Below are 20,632 nucleotides of genomic sequence, written 5' to 3' on the forward strand. Positions count from 1 at the left end.
GGGACGCGGCTTCCGATTGGCTCAGCGGGCGCGCAGCGTTCTCCTTGCGCACATGCGCAGTGGCGCTGAGGCGAGGTCGCGGCGGAGCAGAGGCGCGGCGCGTTCTGGGCCAGGCTTCTCAGGCGCGGGCTGGAAGGTGAGGCTCCCGGCCGAGACACGTCGTGCTTTCCGGGTTAGGGAAGTGGCGGAGCCAGAGGCCCCTCTGCAGCGCGGGGCTGAGCTCGCCACGCAGGCGCCCGCGTCCTCGCCGCCATTGTTGCCCCGGGCCTCTCGGGCCGCTCCGGCTGCGCGTCCGCCGGGTCCCCGCGACAGGTAATGATGTCGAGGGCGCCGGGCGCGAGTGTCCGCGCGGTCAGGCCGGAGCCCCAGCCCGTCCACGCGCGGGAGCCCGTGCTCGCGGCCTGCGGAGAAGACGAACGCGGGGTGGAGGTTGCTGTGGGGGGCCCGGTCCCAGCTCAGCGCGTCGTCGGGTCCCCACTCGGTCCCCCGCTGCCCGCGACCCCCTGGCCGAAGAGGTGTTAGGGAGACCCGACCGCGAAGGGCAGGCGACGGGTGAGGCCGGCGCGTCTCCCCTGCAGGGCCTGGTACACAGTTGGCTTTGGTTACACGACTGAGCTTTGAGGAGGGCTCAGAACTGGGGCCCGCGGACAGGTGGTGTCCGTGCTCCAGGTCTTCTGGCCTGTTCCGAGGTTTTCTTCGGGAATCCCGGTTTCATATTTATTCCTAAGGAATTGTCTCCTGTAGAAGCATTTAAAAGGGCTTCAAATCACACCAGCCTCTTCTACTCCCCGCCCCCCCCCCGGTCTTACCGGCTCGTCTCCCCAGCCCTCTGATGATAGCTAAAAGCTAGAGTAGTCTGGCATTAATATGCAAAGCAGGTAAATGGCTTGCCCTTTTTTCCTTGACAGTTTCCTTGGGAACCTTGAGCACTTTATTAAGAAGAAATTCTCAGGTATCGTTTTAAGTACCTAATAGATTCGCTCTGTTGTTCTTGAGAGGTAGTTCCGTCCTTTACAGCTTCTGTAAGTAACAGGAAAATACTGAAGCTTTCTTGCCCCCTCTGTAAAAGTTTAATTTCTTTTTCAACAAGTTAGAAGTTTGATCTGTTGTTTGGCTCATGATCCAGATGACCACCTTTGCTTTTATGACCACCTTTTTTTTTTTTTAATTCTTTAGAAATATTTTTTTAAATGTTTATTACTGAGAAAGAGACAGAGCGCGGGTAGGGGAGGAGCAGAGAGAGAGGGAGACACAATCCACAGCAGGCTCCAGGCTCTGAGCTGTCAGCACAGAGCCGACACGGGGCTCTAACTTACGAGCCAGCCGTGAGGTCATGACCTGAGCCGAAGTCAGACACTTAACCAACTGAACCACCCAGGTGCCCCTCTATCACCACCTTTTGATGGCAGTCCCATCCCCTGTCCCCAACAGATTGCACTTATCATACAAATCTAAGGATGTAGGGGAGGAAGACCAAGGTAAAGTCCGATTGTGTTTATCTGTGCAGACTGAGTAAGCAATCTCTGTTGGTGTATGCGCATAGCAAAGAGCACCAGGAATTCTTGACTTTGTGGTCTGTTCTTGTGTTTTAGGGTCTCTTAACCATCCCTGCAAGTTCTGGGCTCCAAATTTGTAACTAAGGCTGCTGACTCTACCTTGACCTTGTTCTGCCCCTGGCTGCAGCAGCCCTTGAGAGAATGTCTTTGTGGCTCTAGCATGAGACTTCAAGCAGTTGGCTCACTACTGGAAAAATAAAGGATACTGCCAGACTGACCTTCCTGTCTGTAGCAATGTTCTCCCCGTGCAAGAGGATGACCAGTTCTTCACGCTCCCAAATCCTTCTAATGTGGAAGCCAGACAAGGTTCAGAGTGGACCCCACAATGTGGAGAAGGAAACGCATGCTTTGAGACTCTTGCGTGACACTGAGACCTGTCGACAGAATTTTCGAAATTTCCCATATCCAGACATAGCTGGTCCTCGAAAGGCATTGAATCAACTCCGAGAGCTCTGCCTTAAATGGTTAAGACCTGAGATTCGCTCCAAGGAACAAATCTTGGAGCTGCTGGTGCTAGAGCAGTTCCTGACCATCCTGCCTGGGGAGGTTAGGACGTGGGTGAAGTCCCAGTACCCAGAGAGCAGTGAGGAAGTGGTGACTCTGGTGGAGGATTTGACTCAGATTCTAGAAGAGGAAGGTGAGGATTGTAGGGCAGAGAGGGGAAGAGTCCTGGGTGGTTAGAGAAGACTAACCGGGACTGTCACAGAGCAGCCCTTCAAAGAAACCGGCAAGAGCAGAGCTCAGTGAGTGAGAACACACTTGAACGTGCGCCCCGTCCTGCCTGGTGTGCCCCTGCCAGACTGCTGGAGACCACACACACATATTACCCAAAGGCTTAAACCAAATTACCCCTGTGGGAGCCCTCAGGAATTTCACCTGCAGAGGTTTGAACCATTCTGCAAAGAAACCATTTGCTTTTGTGAATTAGGTTTTACAGTAACATGCTTGCAGAAAGGTAGAAAAGGGTCCAGAAAACATTTCCTTGTTCAGACACAACACACAAAATTTACATCACATGACGCTTTAGTAGAAAATTGTGAATTTAGTACGTATCCTTAGCCGTCCCAGAACAGACTTGTTTTTGAAGCCTGGTTTGACATCTTAGGACAAATCATCGGCCCTTCCCTCTGCTTCTTTGAAGTGTGGGTGCTGGTTTTGGTTTCTTTCTCACTTCTCACTGTAGGAAAGTGTAGGCATCTATCTGGTGAAGAATTTTGTAGGCTGTTCAAATAGGACTAATCTCCATCACGGTCTCCCTTCTTCCCTAGCTACTCCTCAGCACTCTGCCCTTCCCCAAGAGACCCCAGAGGAAGACCCCAAAGGAAGACCTGCTTTCCAGGCAGGATGGTTAAATGACTTGGTGACCAAAGTAAGTGTTGGTTTCTTCTATGATTTTAAAATGGCTTATTAAGAGGTGTATGTATGAGGACGTTTTCTGTCCTGGCCCTGTAACTTCTTTGTCCCCTAAAGCCCAATCTAGGACTTAAACATCAGTTTCTCTCTTTAAATCCACCCTGTTTGTTAAGGTAAGTGACTGCCCTGTGTAGGAAATAAGCTCCCCAGAGCCTTCCCCAGATATGCCCTTCCTCACTTTTTGACTGTAAGGCAGCAACCATAGAGGTTAAGGGATTGACCTCCACAGCCAGATGATCAGATTTAGTTCGTGGTTCTGAACCTATGATTTGGAGCAAGATACTTGACCACACTTGGCCTGAATTATTACACTCTAATAAATAGAATTTACCTGTTAGATTGGGAGGATTAACTATTATGCGACTTGTGGTTAGCCTGGACTACAGTAAGCCATCAATAAGCAGTGGTTGCTAATGTTATTTTTCTCATTAACAAGTAATTAAAGGCCATGTGTTTTGTGGTGTAATGTTGATCGTAAGTCTGTGTTACGTCAGGCCATCTTAAGAGAAAGTTTTACTGTAAAAATACACACCTGACACTGGCAGCCTGGAGCCTGCTTCAGATTCCATGTCTCCCTCTCTCTCTACCTCTCCTTTGCTCATGCTGTCTCTCTCTCTCTCTCTTTCTCTCTCCAAAATAAATGTTTAAACATCACTTTTGTACATACACATTAAAATCAGGCAGATGTTAAGATGAAATAAAAGATTCCATGCACAGGGGCGCCTGGGTGTCTCAGTCAGTTAAGCGTCAACTCTTGGTCTCAGCTCAGGTCATGATCTCATGGCTCATATGTTCGAGCCCTGGGCTCTATGCTGCTAGCATGGAGCCTGCTTGGGATTCTCTCTCTCCCTCTCTCTGCTCCTCCCCTTCTCTCTCTCTCTCTCTCTCTCTCTCACTCACTCAAAATAAACTTAAAAGCAAAAAAAGATTCCCCACCCCCAAAATTTAAGATCTCTAGGACTAAACATAATATAAATTTTATAGTACATCCATATCGTGTATCATTCTGTAAGACATGAAAGAAGCTTTAAAAACTATAAATCGTCTGTTCTCCCGAAATTATAAATTGAAAATGTAATTTGAAAACCCAATATAATTTTTTTAAGAAACGTAAAGTTCATTTGAAAGACATGGAGAAGTAATCAGTTTTGTGTAACAAAAGGAAGAAAAGAGCCAAGAGGAATACTAACCTTGCCAGATTGAGAAATGTATCTAAAAGTATAACAGTTCAACAGTGTGAGTTTGGTCCCAGTTTTAAAGATTTTTAGATGTTTTTTAATGTTTATTTATTTATTTTGAGAGAGAGGGTGGGTGGGCAGAGAGAGAGAATCCCAGGCTATCTGCACAGAGCCCAAGGCAGGGCTCCAACTCACCAACCAGGAGATCATGACCTGAGCCAAAATCAAGAGTCTGACGCTTAACCGACTGAGCCACCCAGGCGCCCCAATAACACACTGAATTCTTGAGGCAAAGCTCAAAAAAGCACAACCATTCAAGGGTGTCATCTTTGTAAAGCCCTTTCTTTAAGATGCAGTCACCAACGCATGCGCCAGTGCCAGCCGAAAACGTGATGATAAATGTTGCTTTATTTTCAGACTCCCCTGTAGGACCATTCAGGTGTTCTCATCCATAACTCGGGTGAGGGTGTTAACTAGACCTTCAGGGTCTTACTGAAGCTCAAGATTCTGCGAGTCCCCTCACCACACACACACTTGGCATTTTCACTGTCCTCATTCTACGAGTTCTTCAACCAGGTTATATTTGATGTTTTAGGAATCAATGACATTCAAAGATGTGGCTGTGGATATCACCCAGGAGGACTGGGAGATCATGCGTCCTGTACAGAAGGAATTGTACAAGACTGTGACATTACAGAACTACTGGAACATGGTTTCTCTGGGTAAGCATCATTTACGCCCGCTCCTGCCAGCATACCCTCCAAGTCTCCTTTCCTCTCTTGTTAAAAATGGGTTGGTCTCTAAAGTATTTTGCCAAGAATGGGGCCTAGAGGTGAGCGTGCTCATCCCGTTCAGGCACAGAAATGTTTTCCCTTTTCCCAAATAAAAGGTTTCTAAGTGAAGGGTCATTGAAAACTGTGATGTCCGGCTTCCCTGGGCTTCCACACAGCACTGCGCCTTGCCCATTTCCTACCTTTCCTGTGATCTCCTCCCGCCATGATCTCTATGCACATATCCTCTTGGGTGGCAGGAAATGTTCATTTTAGCTCTGGAAAGGACAGTGATCTAATTCTCCCACTACATCCTGTCCGTGAACCATTGTTTTCCCGTAGAAGTCTGTCCTCACAAATAAGTAGAAGTCAGGTAATTAAAATTCGAACAACCGTTTATCTCCGGGATAAAACTCCTTCTGTTTCCTCATGAACAGGACTGACCGTGTACCGACCAACTGTGATTCCCATGTTGGAAGAACCATGGCTGGTGATAAAAGAAATCTTAGAAGGCCCTAGTCCAGGTGAGAGCACAGCTGGCGTGGGATTGTTTGTCCTTCAGAGCCTGACTGCAGTGAGATCTGTTTTTTAAGTATGGCCAAGGCATCCCCCCAAAGACATCCCAGCCTGTCAAGAGCACTGAACTGTTCGGCGTTGCTTCCTGACAGATGCCATTTTCAGGAAGAGACAACACAAGCAGGACAGGAGCAGAGGGAGAGAGAGAGAATCCCAAGTAGGCTCCGCACTGTCAGTGCAGAGCCCGGTGTGGGGCCTGATCCTACGAACCACAAGATCATGATCTGAGCCTAAATCCAGAGTTGCACGCTCAACAGATGGAGCCACCCAGGCACCCCTCCTGCCCTCCTTTTTAAGCATGCATGAATATCCCTAAGATTTGAAGTTTCAAACCTTCTTTTTAAATTTCTTTTATTCTGTTTCACCAGCAAACCCCTGTAGCCTCCTGCCTCCACTTTCCTAACTTACTCTATTTTCTAATTTAAAAATGTATAAATTCAGAAGATTCAAAAACGTTCTTTCGTTGTATAGCACGTTCACCCAGTTCCTGCTTCTCCCAGCACCCAAGAACTGGTGCTTGTTTCTAGTTGTTTCTGTTAAGGTGTTTTGTTTGCGTATCAAGTCAATATAAAAAGGGCTTCTTCCTAGGGTGCATGGGTGGCTCTGTCATCAGTAAAGCGTCTGACTTCAGCTTAGGTCATGATCTCGCAGTCCACGAGTTTGAGCCCAGGCCCTGCGTCAGGCTCTGCTGACGGCTCAGAACCTGGAGCCTGCTTCAGATTCTGTCTCCCTCTCTCTCTGCCCCTCCCCTGCTCACCCTCTGTCTCTCTCTGTCTCTCTGTCTCTTTCTCTCTCTCTCTCAAAAACAAACGTTTAGGAAAAAAAATTTTTTTGTAATGTCTTCTCCATTTTCTAACAGAAATGGTAGCAAAGTACACACAGTTTTGTACTTTGCTTTTGTTTACTTAAAAGTATATCTAGGGGCACTTGGGGAGGCTCAGTCAGTTGAGTGTCTGACTCTTGATTTCTGCTCAGGTCCAGGTCCCAGGGTCGGGGTCAAGCCCCACGTCAAGCTTCACACGTGAAGCCTGCTTGAGATTCTCTCTCTCCCGCTCTGTCCCTCCATCCCCAAGCTCGCTCGCTCTCTCTCTCTCTCTCTCTCTCAAAAAAAAATTTTTTAAGTATATTTTGAAAAGTGTTCCAAGTGAGGATATAAAGAACTTCCTCATTGTTTTTTTTTTTTTTTTTTAAATTTTTTTTTTCAACGTTTTTTTATTTATTTTTGGGACAGAGAGAGACAGAGCATGAACGGGGGAGGGGCAGAGAGAGAGGGAGACACAGAATCTGGAAACAGGCTCCAGGCTCCGAGCCATCAGCCCAGAGCCCGATGCGGGGCTCGAACTCACGGAGTGCGAGATCGTGACCTGGCTGAAGTCGGACGCTTAACCGACTGCGCCACCCAGGCGCCCCGTCATTGTTTTTTTTTTTAATATCTGCATCACATTTTATTGTGTGTCTCCTAAATTATTGAACCTGTTTCTTGTTGATGGGCTTTTTGGTGTTCCCATTCCTGCCTTCCTCCGCAAGAACTTCAAACCTACAGAAAAGTTGCAGAATCAGTACATTGAACACCTGTGTAATTGTCACCTGGAACTACCAGCTACCATTATTTAGCCACTTCTGCTTTTTATCTCTACACACACACACACACACACACACACACACACACACACACACACACACTTTGCTTTTGCAAAGAACCATCTGAAAGTTAGTTGTTGCAGGGATCATGACATCCCCCCACGTATTTCTGCATGTATCTCCCATTCTTCGACATAGGCTCATCGTTCTCTCCCCTCACATATTTCACATTTATACAAGATGTGTATCTTGTATAGTCCCATATTCAGACTTCCCCCACTGTCCCCAAATATCATGCAGTTTTTCTCCCCCTTCCGGGATCTCCTGTCAGGAATCCTGTGCTCCACTTAGTTATCCTGTGTCTTTAGTCCCTTTTAGTCTAGAATTGTTTTCTGCCTTTCCTTCTCTTTCTTTTCTTTTTGTTTCTTTTCTCATTTCTTTTCTGTTTTCTTTTCTCTTTCCTTCCTACCTTTCTTGGAGCATTTTTTGAAGGATCCAGGCCAGGTTTTTTTTTAATATATTTTTTTTTAATTTTTTTTTTTCAACGTTTATTTATTTTTGGGACAGAGAGAGACATAGCATGAACGGGGGAGGGGCAGAGAGAGAGGGAGACACAGAATCGGAAACAGGCTCCAGGCTCCGAGCCACCAGCCCAGAGCCCGACGCGGGGCTCGAACTCACGGACCGCGAGATCGTGACCTGGCTGAAGTCGGACGCTTAACCGACTGCGCCACCCAGGCGCCCCTTTAATATTTTTTTTAATGTTTATTTATTTTTGAGAGGGAGAGAAACAGAGTGTGAGCAGGGGAGGGGCAGAGAGACAGGGAGGCACAGAATCCAAAGCAGGCTCCAGGCTGCAAGCTGTCAGCACAGAGCCCGACATGAGGCTCGAACCCACGGAGCATGAGATCATGACCTGAGCCGAAGTTGGATGCTTAACTGACTGTGCCACCCAGGCACCTCAGGCCACGTTTTTTTTAGAATGACCCACAACCTAGATTTGCCTGATTGTTTCCTTACGTTTAGATTCAGATCAAATATTCTTACCAAAACAACCTCAGGTGTGTACCTTGCGTTGCCATTTGTCTCATTAGTGATACTCATTTTGCTTAAGGTGCTGTTGGCCAGATCTCTCCATTTTAAAGGTGCAGGGTTTTTTTCTTTATAATCAGTAAGCAATCTGTGGAGTGATACTTAGAGGCCACATGACTATTCTATTCCCTGGTAATATTTTATTTAAGCATTTTTGGCCTCCATTGTTGATTCTTGCTTTATCATATTGCTGGTTGCAAGATGGTGATTTTCCAATTCAGTCCTCTCTTAAGGATTACTAGCATTCTCCTGTAAAGCACAGTTCTCCTTCTGTCTCATTTTTATGTGTACATAGCACTGTAGACTAGTGGAATTTTTCCAACTACAGGGTGTTATTAGTCCACTAATTCCTGGTTTGGTTTGTTTTTTGTTTTTCATGCTCATTTGTCCCCAGTTTGGGTAATAGCCCTGCAAACCAAGTCCAATGTCCTTTTGACAGGTCCCCATTAGTCTTTAATCCTTCTCTTGCTTTCTAGCACAACAGAATGTTCTTTTGACTCATCTTGTGCCTACCTTAGACCTGGAGGCTCTCCTAAGTACCCTGGTTCATTTTGATAGGGAATAGTACTTAGAAACCAGAATGTGGGCAGGAAGTGTGCTCACTACTGTGGGTACCGTTGCTTCCAGTGGATAGAGCTGGGAAGTATGCATATGTATGTATGTGGTTCTCTTAATCATGAGTTCACGCTGATAACTCTAACTGATATCCAGCACCGCAAGGCTATTCCGTCTTGTATTTCCTTTTCCATACGGTGAACAACCTGGTTCTCAAGAGCACTAGTATATATTGATTCGCCCTGTCATGTAACACACAGAAAAATGGTTTCAGAATTAGGTCACTACCTATCACTACCAATAACAAACTGGGTAACTTTCAAAATTTCTTCAAAGTCCTTTCTGTCCTTACAGTATATCCCACTAAGGGTATACAGAATACTAAGTTCAAAAGTTCCTTCAGTTCTTTCCTTTTAGCTGTCTTAAGGGTTTGCTGAACGGCTTAAGGGTTTGTTTGACTCTATTTGTATTCAGTTTTAGTGTTTTCTTGTTTTCTGGTTTTTAATCTTCCGTTTTTGAGTATGTAGAAACATTAACTTGGTTCAGAAGTCAAAACTCTGTAGAAAGGTATATGCTCCCATCCCTTCTGCTCTGTTCCAATCTACCCCCTATTTATTTCTGGTTTTTCCTTCCATGTTTCTCTTTGCAAATAGAAATCATAAAGATACTCTTACGTGTCTTTCTGTCTACAAGAGAAGTGCACTAGACTCTTGATTCTTGCTTGTCTGTTGCCTTTTTTTTTTTTTTTTTTTTAAGTCACTGACTTCTAATACTTGTTAACTTACCTGGTCATTAGATATTTTAAGGGTCACGCTATTTGAAAAGCTAATTCTTCTCATAATTTATAGCAGAATGACCTATATATACCTATAGCACAGAACGTGCCTCTACCACAGTAAATTCTTTGTGGAATGATTTTGGCACACTCTAGACACTGAGAAAATATGCATGACATAATGGAAGTGAGCCTGAACTAGAAGTCAGGATAGTCTTCTGGAGGGTACTGCCAGTCTGGGACCGCTTGTTTTCTTAATGTTTATTTATTTTTGAGAGAGAGAGCATGCGTGCGTGAGGGGCAAAGAGAGAGGGAGACACAGAATGTAAAGCAGGCTCCAGGCTCTGAGCTGTCGAACTCACATATTGCGAGATCATGACCCGAGCTGAAGCAGGACGCTTAACTGACTGAGCCACCCAGGCGCCCCTGGGATCACTTTAATTTGAACCTGAGAAGTTTTTTAGATTGATTTTCAGGTAGCATGCATTGGCACTGTAAATTCACAAGAGGGGACAGCTTATGGTTATGTATTTTAGGAGGAGAATTTTCTTCTTCCAAAGAGCACCAAGACTGAGAAAAGATTATGTAGAAGTGAGGGTTGTTTTTTTTTTTAAGTTTTGTTTGCTTTTTCTAGCCAGTCCTTCAGCAGAGTGTAATCCTCTATGCTCAGGAGTCCTGTGAGCACCCCCTCCTTGTTAGGGCCTCAGGCTTTGTTTTTTGGCCCTTGGGCCCTTGCCCCTCAAAATGGAAGTGTAAGGTCAGTAAACAGATGGAGGAGCTGTCTCCGTCAGCTCTTGCTGATTTCCTGTCTCCCTGCTTTTGCCTGAGTTTTGGCCTCTGAGGATTTTCCTTTCTTACCAGTGTAGAGATACATCATAAGTTGAGCCTTTGGTTTGGATACCTGATTAGTCATGCTTCAGGAAACGGAAACTTTGATAATTCACAAATAGAACAATAGTATTGGTCTTCACTGGCCACTCCTGTCTCAGAACTTTGATAGTTGTTTATTCAGGACCTATAGCCATTCTTTCAGGTTCCACTCCAATCCTACCTCTCCCTGAAGCTTTCTTTGGTTACCTAAGTCAACACTGATCTCATCTGCTAGAAGTATTGCACCATTTTTTGGCCCTGTTGACTAGACACTCAGCACTTCCAACCGGCCCTTTCTGGTTAAATACATAGATTTAAGCACAGTTTAGTAACATCGGTTTTTGAATTTCCGGTAAGCTGATTGGTTTTAAAATGTATAGGGGCGCCTGGGTGGCGCAGTCGGTTAAGCGTCCGACTTCAGCCAGGTCACGATCTCGCAGTCCGTGAGTTCGAGCCCCGCGTCAGGCTCTGGGCTGATGGCTCAGAGCCTGGAGCCTGTTTCAGATTCTGTGTCTCCCTCTCTCTCTGCCCCTCCCCCGTTCATGCTCTGTCTCTCTCTGTCCCAAAAATAAATAAACGTTGAAAAAAAAATTTTTTTTTAAATGTATATTATATCCATTTCTTCATGGTCATGATTCAGCCTTGTTATTTTAAGCTTGTTCTCACTTTAGTACTTTTCAGGTATACGGTGCACTCTGCCATAGACTGTCCGGTTTCCTGGAATCAGAATAAAACTCAGCTTCTGGTCCTCTCATTTGTGTGTGTGTGCCTGCACACCTCTACCTGTACAGTCCCTTAACATTCTCATTTTGTTCTTTTGGAGGGGAGAGGGACAAATCCTGGTTTGAGAGAGTTGTGTTTAAATATTTTTGTTATATAAAAATATTATAACTACATTTCTAGTACTAAATAGCAATAAAAGTCATATATCCAATTTATTGAAAATTGGAAAGTATTTTTTAAAAACCTGTAATCTTGTTAGCACTTTGATATTTGTCTAGTTCCAGTGCATTTTCATGCTAGTTATGATACTACTTTTTTCATTTAACATCACTCCCAAGCATTTTCTAATGTCAACTATGATGTTTGTGTTTGAATCAAAGTAATAAAAGTCATTTGTAAATTCAGTCAGTACAAGGAAGGAAAATGAAGTATTTGTCTACCTCTCCTCACCCATTACCAGGATTTTCACCCCTTAGATTGTTACTCTCTGTGTAGGTGTATCTATATTACATATAGCACATCCTTACACAGAGTGGATCTTGTTCTACATAATGTGTCCTATACACCCTTACATGTCAATGTATGTGAACCTACCTAGTTATCTTTATCAGTTATCAATATTCCATTATCCCTACTCTCATCATTTATTGATCGATGGCAGCTCTTATTTTTAATGACTGCATATGAGTCTGTGGAATGGATATATTAAGGTTTTTTTTATTTTTATTATTTTTTTTATATTTATTTTTGAGAGAGGGAGAGAGCGCGCACAGGAGAGGGGCAGAGAGAGAGGGAGACACAGAATCTGAAGCAGGCTCCAGGCTCTGAGCCGTCAGCACAGAGCCTGATGTGGGGCTCAAACTCGTGAACTGTGAGATCATGACCTGAGCCGAAGTCAGATGCTCAATCAAGTGAGCCACCCAGGCGCCCCATTTGTAAGGTTTTTATATTTTGGTCTGCATCTTAGAAAATTTCTGAACTACCCGGCGTCACTTTTGCTATATTATAAAACCCATATTTGATTATATTCCATTACACAATTCTTAATATTTGGAAGTCCTATGTTTTTTACCTGATTTCAAGGGAAAAAGATACCATAATTTAAATTTGTTTTACACCCTCCTACTGGAAACAATAGGCGTCAGTACCTATGATTGCTTTGCAGCTAGGTTTGAAGTCAGGGATTTTTGTTGTTGTTGTTTACTTTGTTTTTGTGTGTATGTGTATGCTTTCATTTGGTTCACCTTTTTTTTTTTTTAAATTTTTTTTTTTCAACGTTTATTTTATTTTTTGGGACAGAGAGAGACAGAGCATGAACGGGGGAGGGGCAGAGAGAGAGGGAAACACAGAATCGGAAACAGGCTCCAGGCTCTGAGCCATCAGCCCAGAGCCCGACGCGGGGCTCGAACTCACGGAGTGCGAGATCGTGACCTGGCTGAAGTCGGACGCTCAACCGACTGCGCCACCCAGGCGCCCCTGGTTCACCTTTTTACAACAAATTATTGTCATTTATTCCAGCAATTCAGTTGAGTGGGCACCATATCAAGTCTTGGGCCATTTTCTGAAGGAAGCATAAAAGAAGCATAAGCCTTTCCCAGAGTTTGTGTCTAAGTTGGAAATAAAAGAAACACACAAAGTTCTGAAGTAATAATGCAAGGCCAAGTGCTGAATGGCCCCGACATATATGGTTGAATCATGAGACTGCTGGTATTTCAGTCACGTTGACCTATAGAAAGGCAAGCTCATATGATTCAAGCTAATCTGTACTTAGGATTCCTAGAAGGACAAACAGCAGCTGGGCCGTACCATTGTTTTAATGGGTAGAGAAATTACCTTAAGAGAATGCCTAAGTCTGGTTTTCATATGGCCCCCGTATGAGGTGCTATGAGGAAGTAGCTTGAAGTTACGTGGAGAATTTAAATGTTAAGCTAACTATGCAGTTTGGTAGAAGATACAGTAGAATAGGCAAAGCTGGATTATTTAGGGACAGAGTATGTCAAGTGGAGGTATTTTGAACTTTTTAAACGTTTCTCCTTTAAGCCACTGGTCCTCAAACCTTAGTGCACATCAGAACCGCTTGGAGGGCTTCCTGAAACAGGTGGCTCAGCCCTACCTCCACAGTTTCTGATGGGGCTTGTCTGGATGGGCACCAGTTTAACACACTCCCAGGTGATAGTGATCCGCTTATGCTGCCGGTCTGGGGACTATACCTTGAGAACTATTACTAGGAGAGATTTACTAGAGATGTTTGAGCCTGGAGAGCACTCCATGGAATTGCTTTTGGAATATTATGTAGGATTGTGCTGAGCAGGCTGGGAGGAGTTAATGAGAGTTAGCATCTACTTTATACGAATCAGTCCATGAAGTGAGGCCACGTTATCCCAAGTCTTACTAGTGTTTTCACTTCTCGTAATCCTGTCACCTGACCTAACCTATTTTATTGCACTGTGCCCATGTTGAATAGTGAGGAACCTCTCCTTTTTCAACGGTTTGGTCTTCCGGTTTTCTGCAGTCACTTGTCCCAAGTTTTGTTTTGTTTTGTTTTGTTTTGTTTTGTTTTGTTTTGTTTTTGTTTTGTTTTGTTTTTTAAGATCTTATTTATTGAAGTGCCTGGGTGGCTCAGTTGGTTAAGCGTCCGATTCTTGATTTCGGCTCAGGTCATGATCTCACGGTTTGTGACTTCAGGTCTAGCATTGGTCTCTGCCCTGACAGTTGGGAGCCTGCTTGGGATTCTCTCTCCCTCTGTCTCTGCCCCTCCTCACTCGTACTCTTTCTCTTTCTAAATAAAATAATTTTTAAAAACTTAAATAAGGATTGTATAATAAAATTAAAATAATAATTGTAAAATTATAATAAAACCTTTATTTCTTTTTAGAGAAGTGGGGAAGGGTAGAGGGAGAGAGAAACTCTTAAGCAGGCTCCCCACCCAGCACAGAGCCTAATGTGGGGCTCGATCTCACCACCCTGAGATCATGACCTGAGCTGAAATCAAGAGTCGGTTGCTCAACTAACTGAGCCACCCAGGCGCCCCTCTCTTTTCCCAAGCTTTAAGTACCACATTGTGAGGTTGTCCAGGCCATAGTCTTTTTAGGCATTTTATTCCCATTCAGTATCTTGTTTCTGTTTTGGCAGTTTCCTTTCTCCAAATAGAGGATAACTTTTTATATTTTTATATTCTTTTTATTTCAGAATGGAAAACAGAAGCCCAAGAGTGTACTCCAGTTACAGATACTTCTAAGTTCACAAAGACTGGTACTCAGACCATCAAGTTGGAGGAACCATATGACTACGATGACAGATTAGAGAGGCAAGCAGCAGATACCTTCAGGAAAATTCCCACCAGCGGAAGAAACTCCCCTTTGAAGTCCGTCCTCTCACAAGAAGATGACCCTATGGAAGAGTGTCTTAGTAAATATGATATATATAGAAATAGTTTTGAAAAGCATTCGAACCTAATTATTCAGTTCGGTACCCAATCAGATAATAAAACTATGTATGATGAAGGCAGGGCAACCTTCAATCATGTCTCATATGGTATTGTACATAGAAAGATATACCCTGGAGAGAAGCCTTATAAGTGTAACGTGTGTGGGAAAAAGTTTAGGAAGAACCCGTCCTTCGTGAAACACCAAAGTACCCATGCCAAAGAAAAATCTCATGAATGTGAAGAATGTGGGAAAGAGTTTAGGCATATCTCATCCCTTATTGCACATCAGAGAATGCATACCGGAGAAAAACCATATGAATGCCACCAGTGTGGTAAAGCCTTCAGCCAGCGTGCACACCTTACCATACATCAGAGAATTCATACTGGAGAGAAACCCTATAAGTGTGATGACTGCGGAAAAGACTTCAGTCAGCGTGCACACCTGACTATACATCAAAGGACACATACTGGAGAGAAACCATATAAATGCTTGGAATGTGGTAAAACCTTCAGCCACAGTTCATCACTGATTAATCATCAGCGAGTTCACACCGGTGAAAAACCTTATATATGCAACGAGTGTGGGAAAACTTTCAGTCAGAGTACACACCTTCTTCAGCATCAAAAAATACATACCGGAAAGAAACCGTATAAATGCAACGAGTGTTGGAAAGTGTTCAGTCAGAGTACTTACCTTATTCGACATCAGAGAATTCATTCCGGAGAGAAGTGTTATAAATGTAATGAATGTGGAAAAGCCTTTGCTCATTCCTCAACTCTCATTCAACATCAGACTACTCACACTGGAGAGAAATCCTATATATGTAAGATCTGCGGAAAAGCCTTCAGCCAGAGTGCAAACCTCACTCAACACCATAGAACACATACTGGGGAGAAACCATATAAATGCAGCGTGTGTGGAAAAGCATTCAGCCAGAGCGTACACCTTACTCAGCATCAAAGAATTCATAATGGAGAAAAACCCTTCAAATGCAATATATGTGGGAAAGCATATAGACAGGGTGCCAATCTCACTCAACATCAGAGGATTCATACCGGAGAGAAGCCGTATAAATGTAATGAATGTGGGAAAGCTTTTATTTATTCCTCGTCACTTAATCAACATCAGAGAACTCATACTGGAGAACGGCCCTATAAATGTAATGAATGTGATAAAGATTTTAGCCAGCGAACATGCCTTATTCAACACCAGAGAATTCACACAGGGGAGAAGCCCTATGCATGCCGTATATGTGGTAAAACCTTCACCCAGAGTACGAACCTCATTCAGCATCAGCGTGTTCATACTGGTGCCAGACATCATAATTAATGGATGTGGCAGATGACTTGACTTAGGTTTTACAGTTCACCCGAATTTTATTTTGTGCTCCGTTAAAACATTATTCAAAAGAAGTGCAATATATGTTAGATATCAGCAGAAGTATCAAAAGAAGTATCAGAATTAGTAATGTGGATATAAGCTATTTAAATTTAATGTGAAATTTAAAAAGAAAACTTTATTCACTTCTTAACCTTTATTTGACACTAGTTCAATTCATTCCAGAGAGAAACCCAATCTGTAACTCATCAACTCTTAGTGTATTTGAAGTACTTCTTAATGAGACCTTATGAATGTAACTTGGGAAAGCTTCCATCAAGTAGGGATTTCACACTAGCAGGGAATCTTGGGATAATTGAAAAAGCTGCTTTAAGGCCTTTATTACTTCCCAGCTTTGAAGCCTTAAATACATAAGGGGTTCCCTTCCCTTTTCCTATTAATGCCATAACTGCCATGTGGAGCCAGTAGGTTTGCAAAATATATACAGTGGAAGGTATCTTAATTTCTATGTGACAACTGTGTAATTACATTTTCCTTTACTGAAATATTCAAGGAAGAGAAGCTTAATGAAACATGATCTGTTAGGATAACTAACGTATATATAACCTTTAGACGTGTACAAATTAAACAGGCAAAAATTAAACACCCATCCTTAAATTCACCTTTAAAACATATTAGCCTTAGTTTCACTAGGTTTTGACATCTGTCATCCTAAAGGAAAAAATAAGAAAGTTACCTTTTTTTTTTTTTCACCTGACTCCTAAACTCATAACTTGAGGTTCCCCTGTGGCTATTTTGCCATAGAAAGCCCATTTCCATTGAGACCCATTTCTCGAGTGCCTACTGTGCTCAGGGCCCAGACTTCCCAACTGGATCTTCACAGGGCTTGTGCTGAAAACCACAGCTGATTTAACAACAGAAAGCTTACTAAAGTAGTGAAATGTGACAAAGGACATGGTCTTAACTATTAAGTACTGTCACAGAATGACATAGGAAGCGTACTAAAATGGGTCGCCAAATGCAATCCCATATCCCAAGACAAAGCAGTAGTGAAAGCAGCTATTTACATAGTGTGAGGGAAAAATCATGGAAAATAGATTTAAGTTCACTACAGAAAGTGGGTCAGGGAAAAAATCAAGGGTGAAAACTTAGCAGTGAAGAAAGAATACACAGGTAACTTACCATATGAACTATTGTCGGACTTGGGTTACCTAAGAAAGTAAGAGTGGCTAATTAAGACCAAATTCAGCCTGTTTAGAAGAAAGAACTAAAAATGAAGCAACTGATTTGAAAAGAATAATTGGAATTGGTTCTTTTTCATACATGTAAGTAAAATAGGGATTACTCTTAAAATGTCAAAACATTTACTGGAGAAAGCATTGATGCAGAAACTCATTGATGCAACAATCACTAGACAACATTAACTAAGTTTGTGGGGTCCTGAACATAAAAGGAAAACAGGCAGAAATGCAAATAGAAACAGGTAAAGATACTATTGTGCTTAATATCCACAGCATTCCACGATCAGAATAGAAGACCATATTCTGAGAGCTGAGATTTCATCTTGCTCTTAATTGTTTCTTCAGTGCCTTGCGTGTAGGTTGTGGTCGATCTGTGTCGGTTGAATTAATAAGTAGGTAAGTTAGAATTGAGTAATAAGGTATAATTAACGGATATGGAGTGAAGGTGGTTGAATTTAAAATGCTTTTGTGCACACATGCAAAGAAATACTTAAATACTGGTCATTCGCTGGGTAAGAGGAACTACTTAAAATTGAAGAATCAGAATTCTTAACAGTGGGGATATTCCTAAAGAAATCGTGGGACATCATTGCACAGGAAGTTTTCCTGAGCTAGATGAAGAAAAACTGATCTAAATTCTGGTGCCATAAATACCATTTTAAGCATATGATTGACCATTGCAGTCTCGTTTGGATGTTACTGTTGATAGCAAACGTCCTGCAGACAGGTGCCGAAGGAAAGACCTGGGGTGCTAGCATCTTCAAGGCTTTCTTGTTGAGTGTTTTCTTCAAGAAGCTACTGCTTTCCCTTGTCTTCACCTCAGTTAACCCTGATGTCATGGAATCCTCCTTCACAAAGTGTAGATTGTCTTCAGGTTGCATAATACTCGAGTTAGGCTTATGCCATAGTTACCATGTTAGAAATAACCGTTGTACTTAAGATGCAATTTTTATTTATAATGCCACTTCAAATCTTACACAACACTTTTTCCCCTCCTGGCATGAATGTGTGGAGTATTGCAGTCCATAGCGCCTTTTTTCGCTTTGATTTGTATTTCCTGCCTTTGTTTTATGTAAATAATGCATTTATAAAGTCTTCCACTGATACGCTGAGGCAATGGATGCCCTTAGACAGTAACAGAATAGTGGAGAATCATGGATCTTTGTGTATTTTTCCCACTTTTTACAGTTGTCTGATCCACATGTAATTCAAGTTTTTTGGTTTTTTTTTTTTTAGCAGATAGTCTTATTTTCCACAACTTTTTATTACAAAGATGTTGAAATATACAGAAAAGTTAATAAAATGAACGGTATATCTACCACCTAGCTTTAAATTTTAACATTTTTTACTGAACGACTGGAAAGTTACTTAGACGTGACATGTCACCCCTAAATACTTCAGCATGCATCTCATAAAAATAAGGACTTTCACATTACCACATACATTACATACCTTGAAAAATGAGTAAGAATTCTCTAATCTTTAATGTTTCATGTTTAAATTTTCCCTGCTGATCCCAACAAGTTTCACACATTATGTTCAATTACTATGTCTGTTTCATCTGTCCAGGTGTCTCCACTTCTGATTTTCTCTAGGACTTTTTTTTTTTTTTTTTTTTTTTAATAGAGCAGGTCAGTTGTAGAATGTCTCACATTCAGGATTTAACGGATTGTTTACATATGGTTTATCTTGTTCCTGTACCCCCTGTGGCTTCTGTAAATTAGTATTTATGGCCAAAGCCTTGATTGGATTCAGGTTAAATATACATGTTTAATATTAACACTTCACTGATGTGTCTCCTGTTGCATCAAATCAAAAGTCTTATTAGTATCTGGTTGACCATCCGTGATGTGAATCATGGTAATCACCGTATCTTCCCAATGTGCAGATGTGTTTTTTCCGTTGCAGTTACTCCGGACTGACGCTGGCAGGGTGTGGATAGCTTGTTCAGCAAGAACATTTCACCTGGTACTTGTAGTACCCAGTGATGACGATCGTTCCCCAAATCAGTTATTTCCTTAAGATTGGCAAAACGGCAATTTTCTATCATTCTCTCAACGTTTCCCGATGCGTAAGTCTGTAAGGCAGAGCTTTCTGTCATTTGGAAGCGCACTAGAGGCAAGGTGCTACTTAAATTCTTTACTTACCAGTTTTCAGAGTGAGGAGTTGGCAGTGATGACCGATTATTCCATGTGTTTACGTCAATCATGGCCATTGTTTCTGTTGCTCAGATTGTCCCACGTGTGGCCAGTTGGAACCCTTCCAGTAGCTCTTACGTCCCTTGTCATTCCTTGTCTAGCCTTTGGGGACTTCACTGCCTTCTGACACACGAGATCTCAGGTTCAATGCCCCAGATGCGGAATGAGCCATGTCTCCCGCAATCCCTGGCTAAGTCAGCAACTGTTTAGAAACCGAGATCTGGACGCTAGGTACGCTCGTTGCTGCTGGGGTGTCATTAGCAGGTAGCCTTTGGGTCTTAACTGTTCAACTTAGTTCTTGTAAAGGCAACTCTGCACTCATTTCGTCACTTACAGAATCTCTAAGAGCCGCCATTACATACCGGGACAAACCAGGGAGCAGACAACTTAGCCTTTTAAGCATACAGCTAAACTGGAGAGGACGGAAGTGATAGGTATACTAAAAAGCAGTAAGCGCAACCCCAAGACGTCTTGTACCAGGACCAGCAGAGTTTAAGGAAGGGAGCATGTCAGTTAATATGTGGTACCTAGTATGTCTTAACTATTACATGTCTTGGTAATTCATGTATTTATAAGCTAATCATCTTTCCCATCACATTCCTTAAGGCAGGTTTCTGATAAGATCTAAATCTGAACCCTGACGATCTGTTTCCTGCAAATCTAAGTGCCAGTTTTTCTTGCTAAACTTTTATTTGGTCTTCAAAACTAAGAGTGTTAGGTTTCATTCTTCAACTGTATCTTCTGGTATCGATTCACTTGCATGTGCCTGTAAATGTGCTTAGTCCTCTATTTTGTTACTCTCTTCCTGGCTCTATATTTCACTACAGTTACCAGCCCCTTGGAACACTGTAGCCATTAAGAATGGCAAGCATGTGCACTACAGTGATCTGTGTAAATATGTGTGTGAACTCGCAAGCAACGCTAAGTCCTCTGTATGGATGGGGAAAGTGATACCCATGATGCTGAAGTGTCTTGCCTGAGGTCATACGGTCCTACAGCGACAGAATAAGGGTCCGGACCCATGCCTCCGGCACTTAGTTGAATTCTTCCTGTAAAATTAATGCTAATGGAAATCCCGAGCACAAACAGTATGTACCTACAATTTTATAAAACTGTATTTTGATGAGATTAGAGCATGGAAGGTTTATTTTTGTCTCCCCTTCTCTGTAGTTTCCTAAATTCAGATCTTTCAATGAGACTAGCCCCATCAAGAATGCACTCCTCTCTCCCCTCACTTCAGTTTTGGTCTCCCACCCAGATCTTTCCCCAGCTTCAGAACCATATAGTCAATGTTATCATCTGGAACTATCTCAAAAGTACCTTCAGTGGTTTAATCTA

At 42.8% G+C, this 20,632-nt stretch overlaps 1 protein-coding gene across 3 annotated transcripts; it reads left to right on the plus strand.

Moving 5' to 3' along the window:
* The first annotated feature begins 156 nt into the window (after nucleotides 1-156).
* Nucleotides 157-20,422, plus strand: ZNF287 (zinc finger protein 287). 3 transcript variants are annotated; one of them, XM_086686098.1, is made up of 6 exons: nucleotides 157-312; nucleotides 1,593-2,193; nucleotides 2,825-2,925; nucleotides 4,743-4,869; nucleotides 5,355-5,441; nucleotides 14,279-20,422. In XM_086686098.1, exons 2-6 carry the CDS (start codon nucleotides 1,791-1,793, stop codon nucleotides 15,844-15,846), a joined length of 2,286 nt encoding a protein of 761 aa, XP_086542224.1. In that variant the 5' UTR covers nucleotides 157-312; nucleotides 1,593-1,790; the 3' UTR covers nucleotides 15,847-20,422. The 3 variants fall into 3 exon arrangements, with proteins under 3 accessions (XP_086542224.1, XP_086542226.1, XP_086542225.1); XM_086686100.1 differs by lacking the exon at nucleotides 157-312 and adding an exon at nucleotides 372-552; XM_086686099.1 differs by lacking the exon at nucleotides 157-312 and adding an exon at nucleotides 900-952.
* Nucleotides 20,423-20,632: the final 210 nt, after the last annotated feature.

This window comes from Puma concolor, chromosome E1 (assembly GCF_028749965.1).
Source record: "Puma concolor isolate L17-30 chromosome E1, mPumCon1.1.hap2, whole genome shotgun sequence".
In the NCBI taxonomy this organism is placed as follows: domain Eukaryota; kingdom Metazoa; phylum Chordata; class Mammalia; order Carnivora; family Felidae; genus Puma; species Puma concolor.

What these genes read in the sequence shown, in the direction of transcription:
- ZNF287 (XM_086686098.1), top strand. Translation starts at nt 1,791, where the DNA reads ATGTTCTCCCCGTGCAAGAGGATGACCAGTTCTTCACGCTCCCAAATC. An exon ending in TCAGATTCTAGAAGAGGAAG is followed by an intron (nt 2,194 to 2,824) that starts GTGAGGATTGTA and finishes CTTCTTCCCTAG; the next exon opens with CTACTCCTCAGCACTCTGCC. An exon ending in CTTAGAAGGCCCTAGTCCAG is followed by an intron (nt 5,442 to 14,278) that starts GTGAGAGCACAG and finishes TTTTTATTTCAG; the next exon opens with AATGGAAAACAGAAGCCCAA.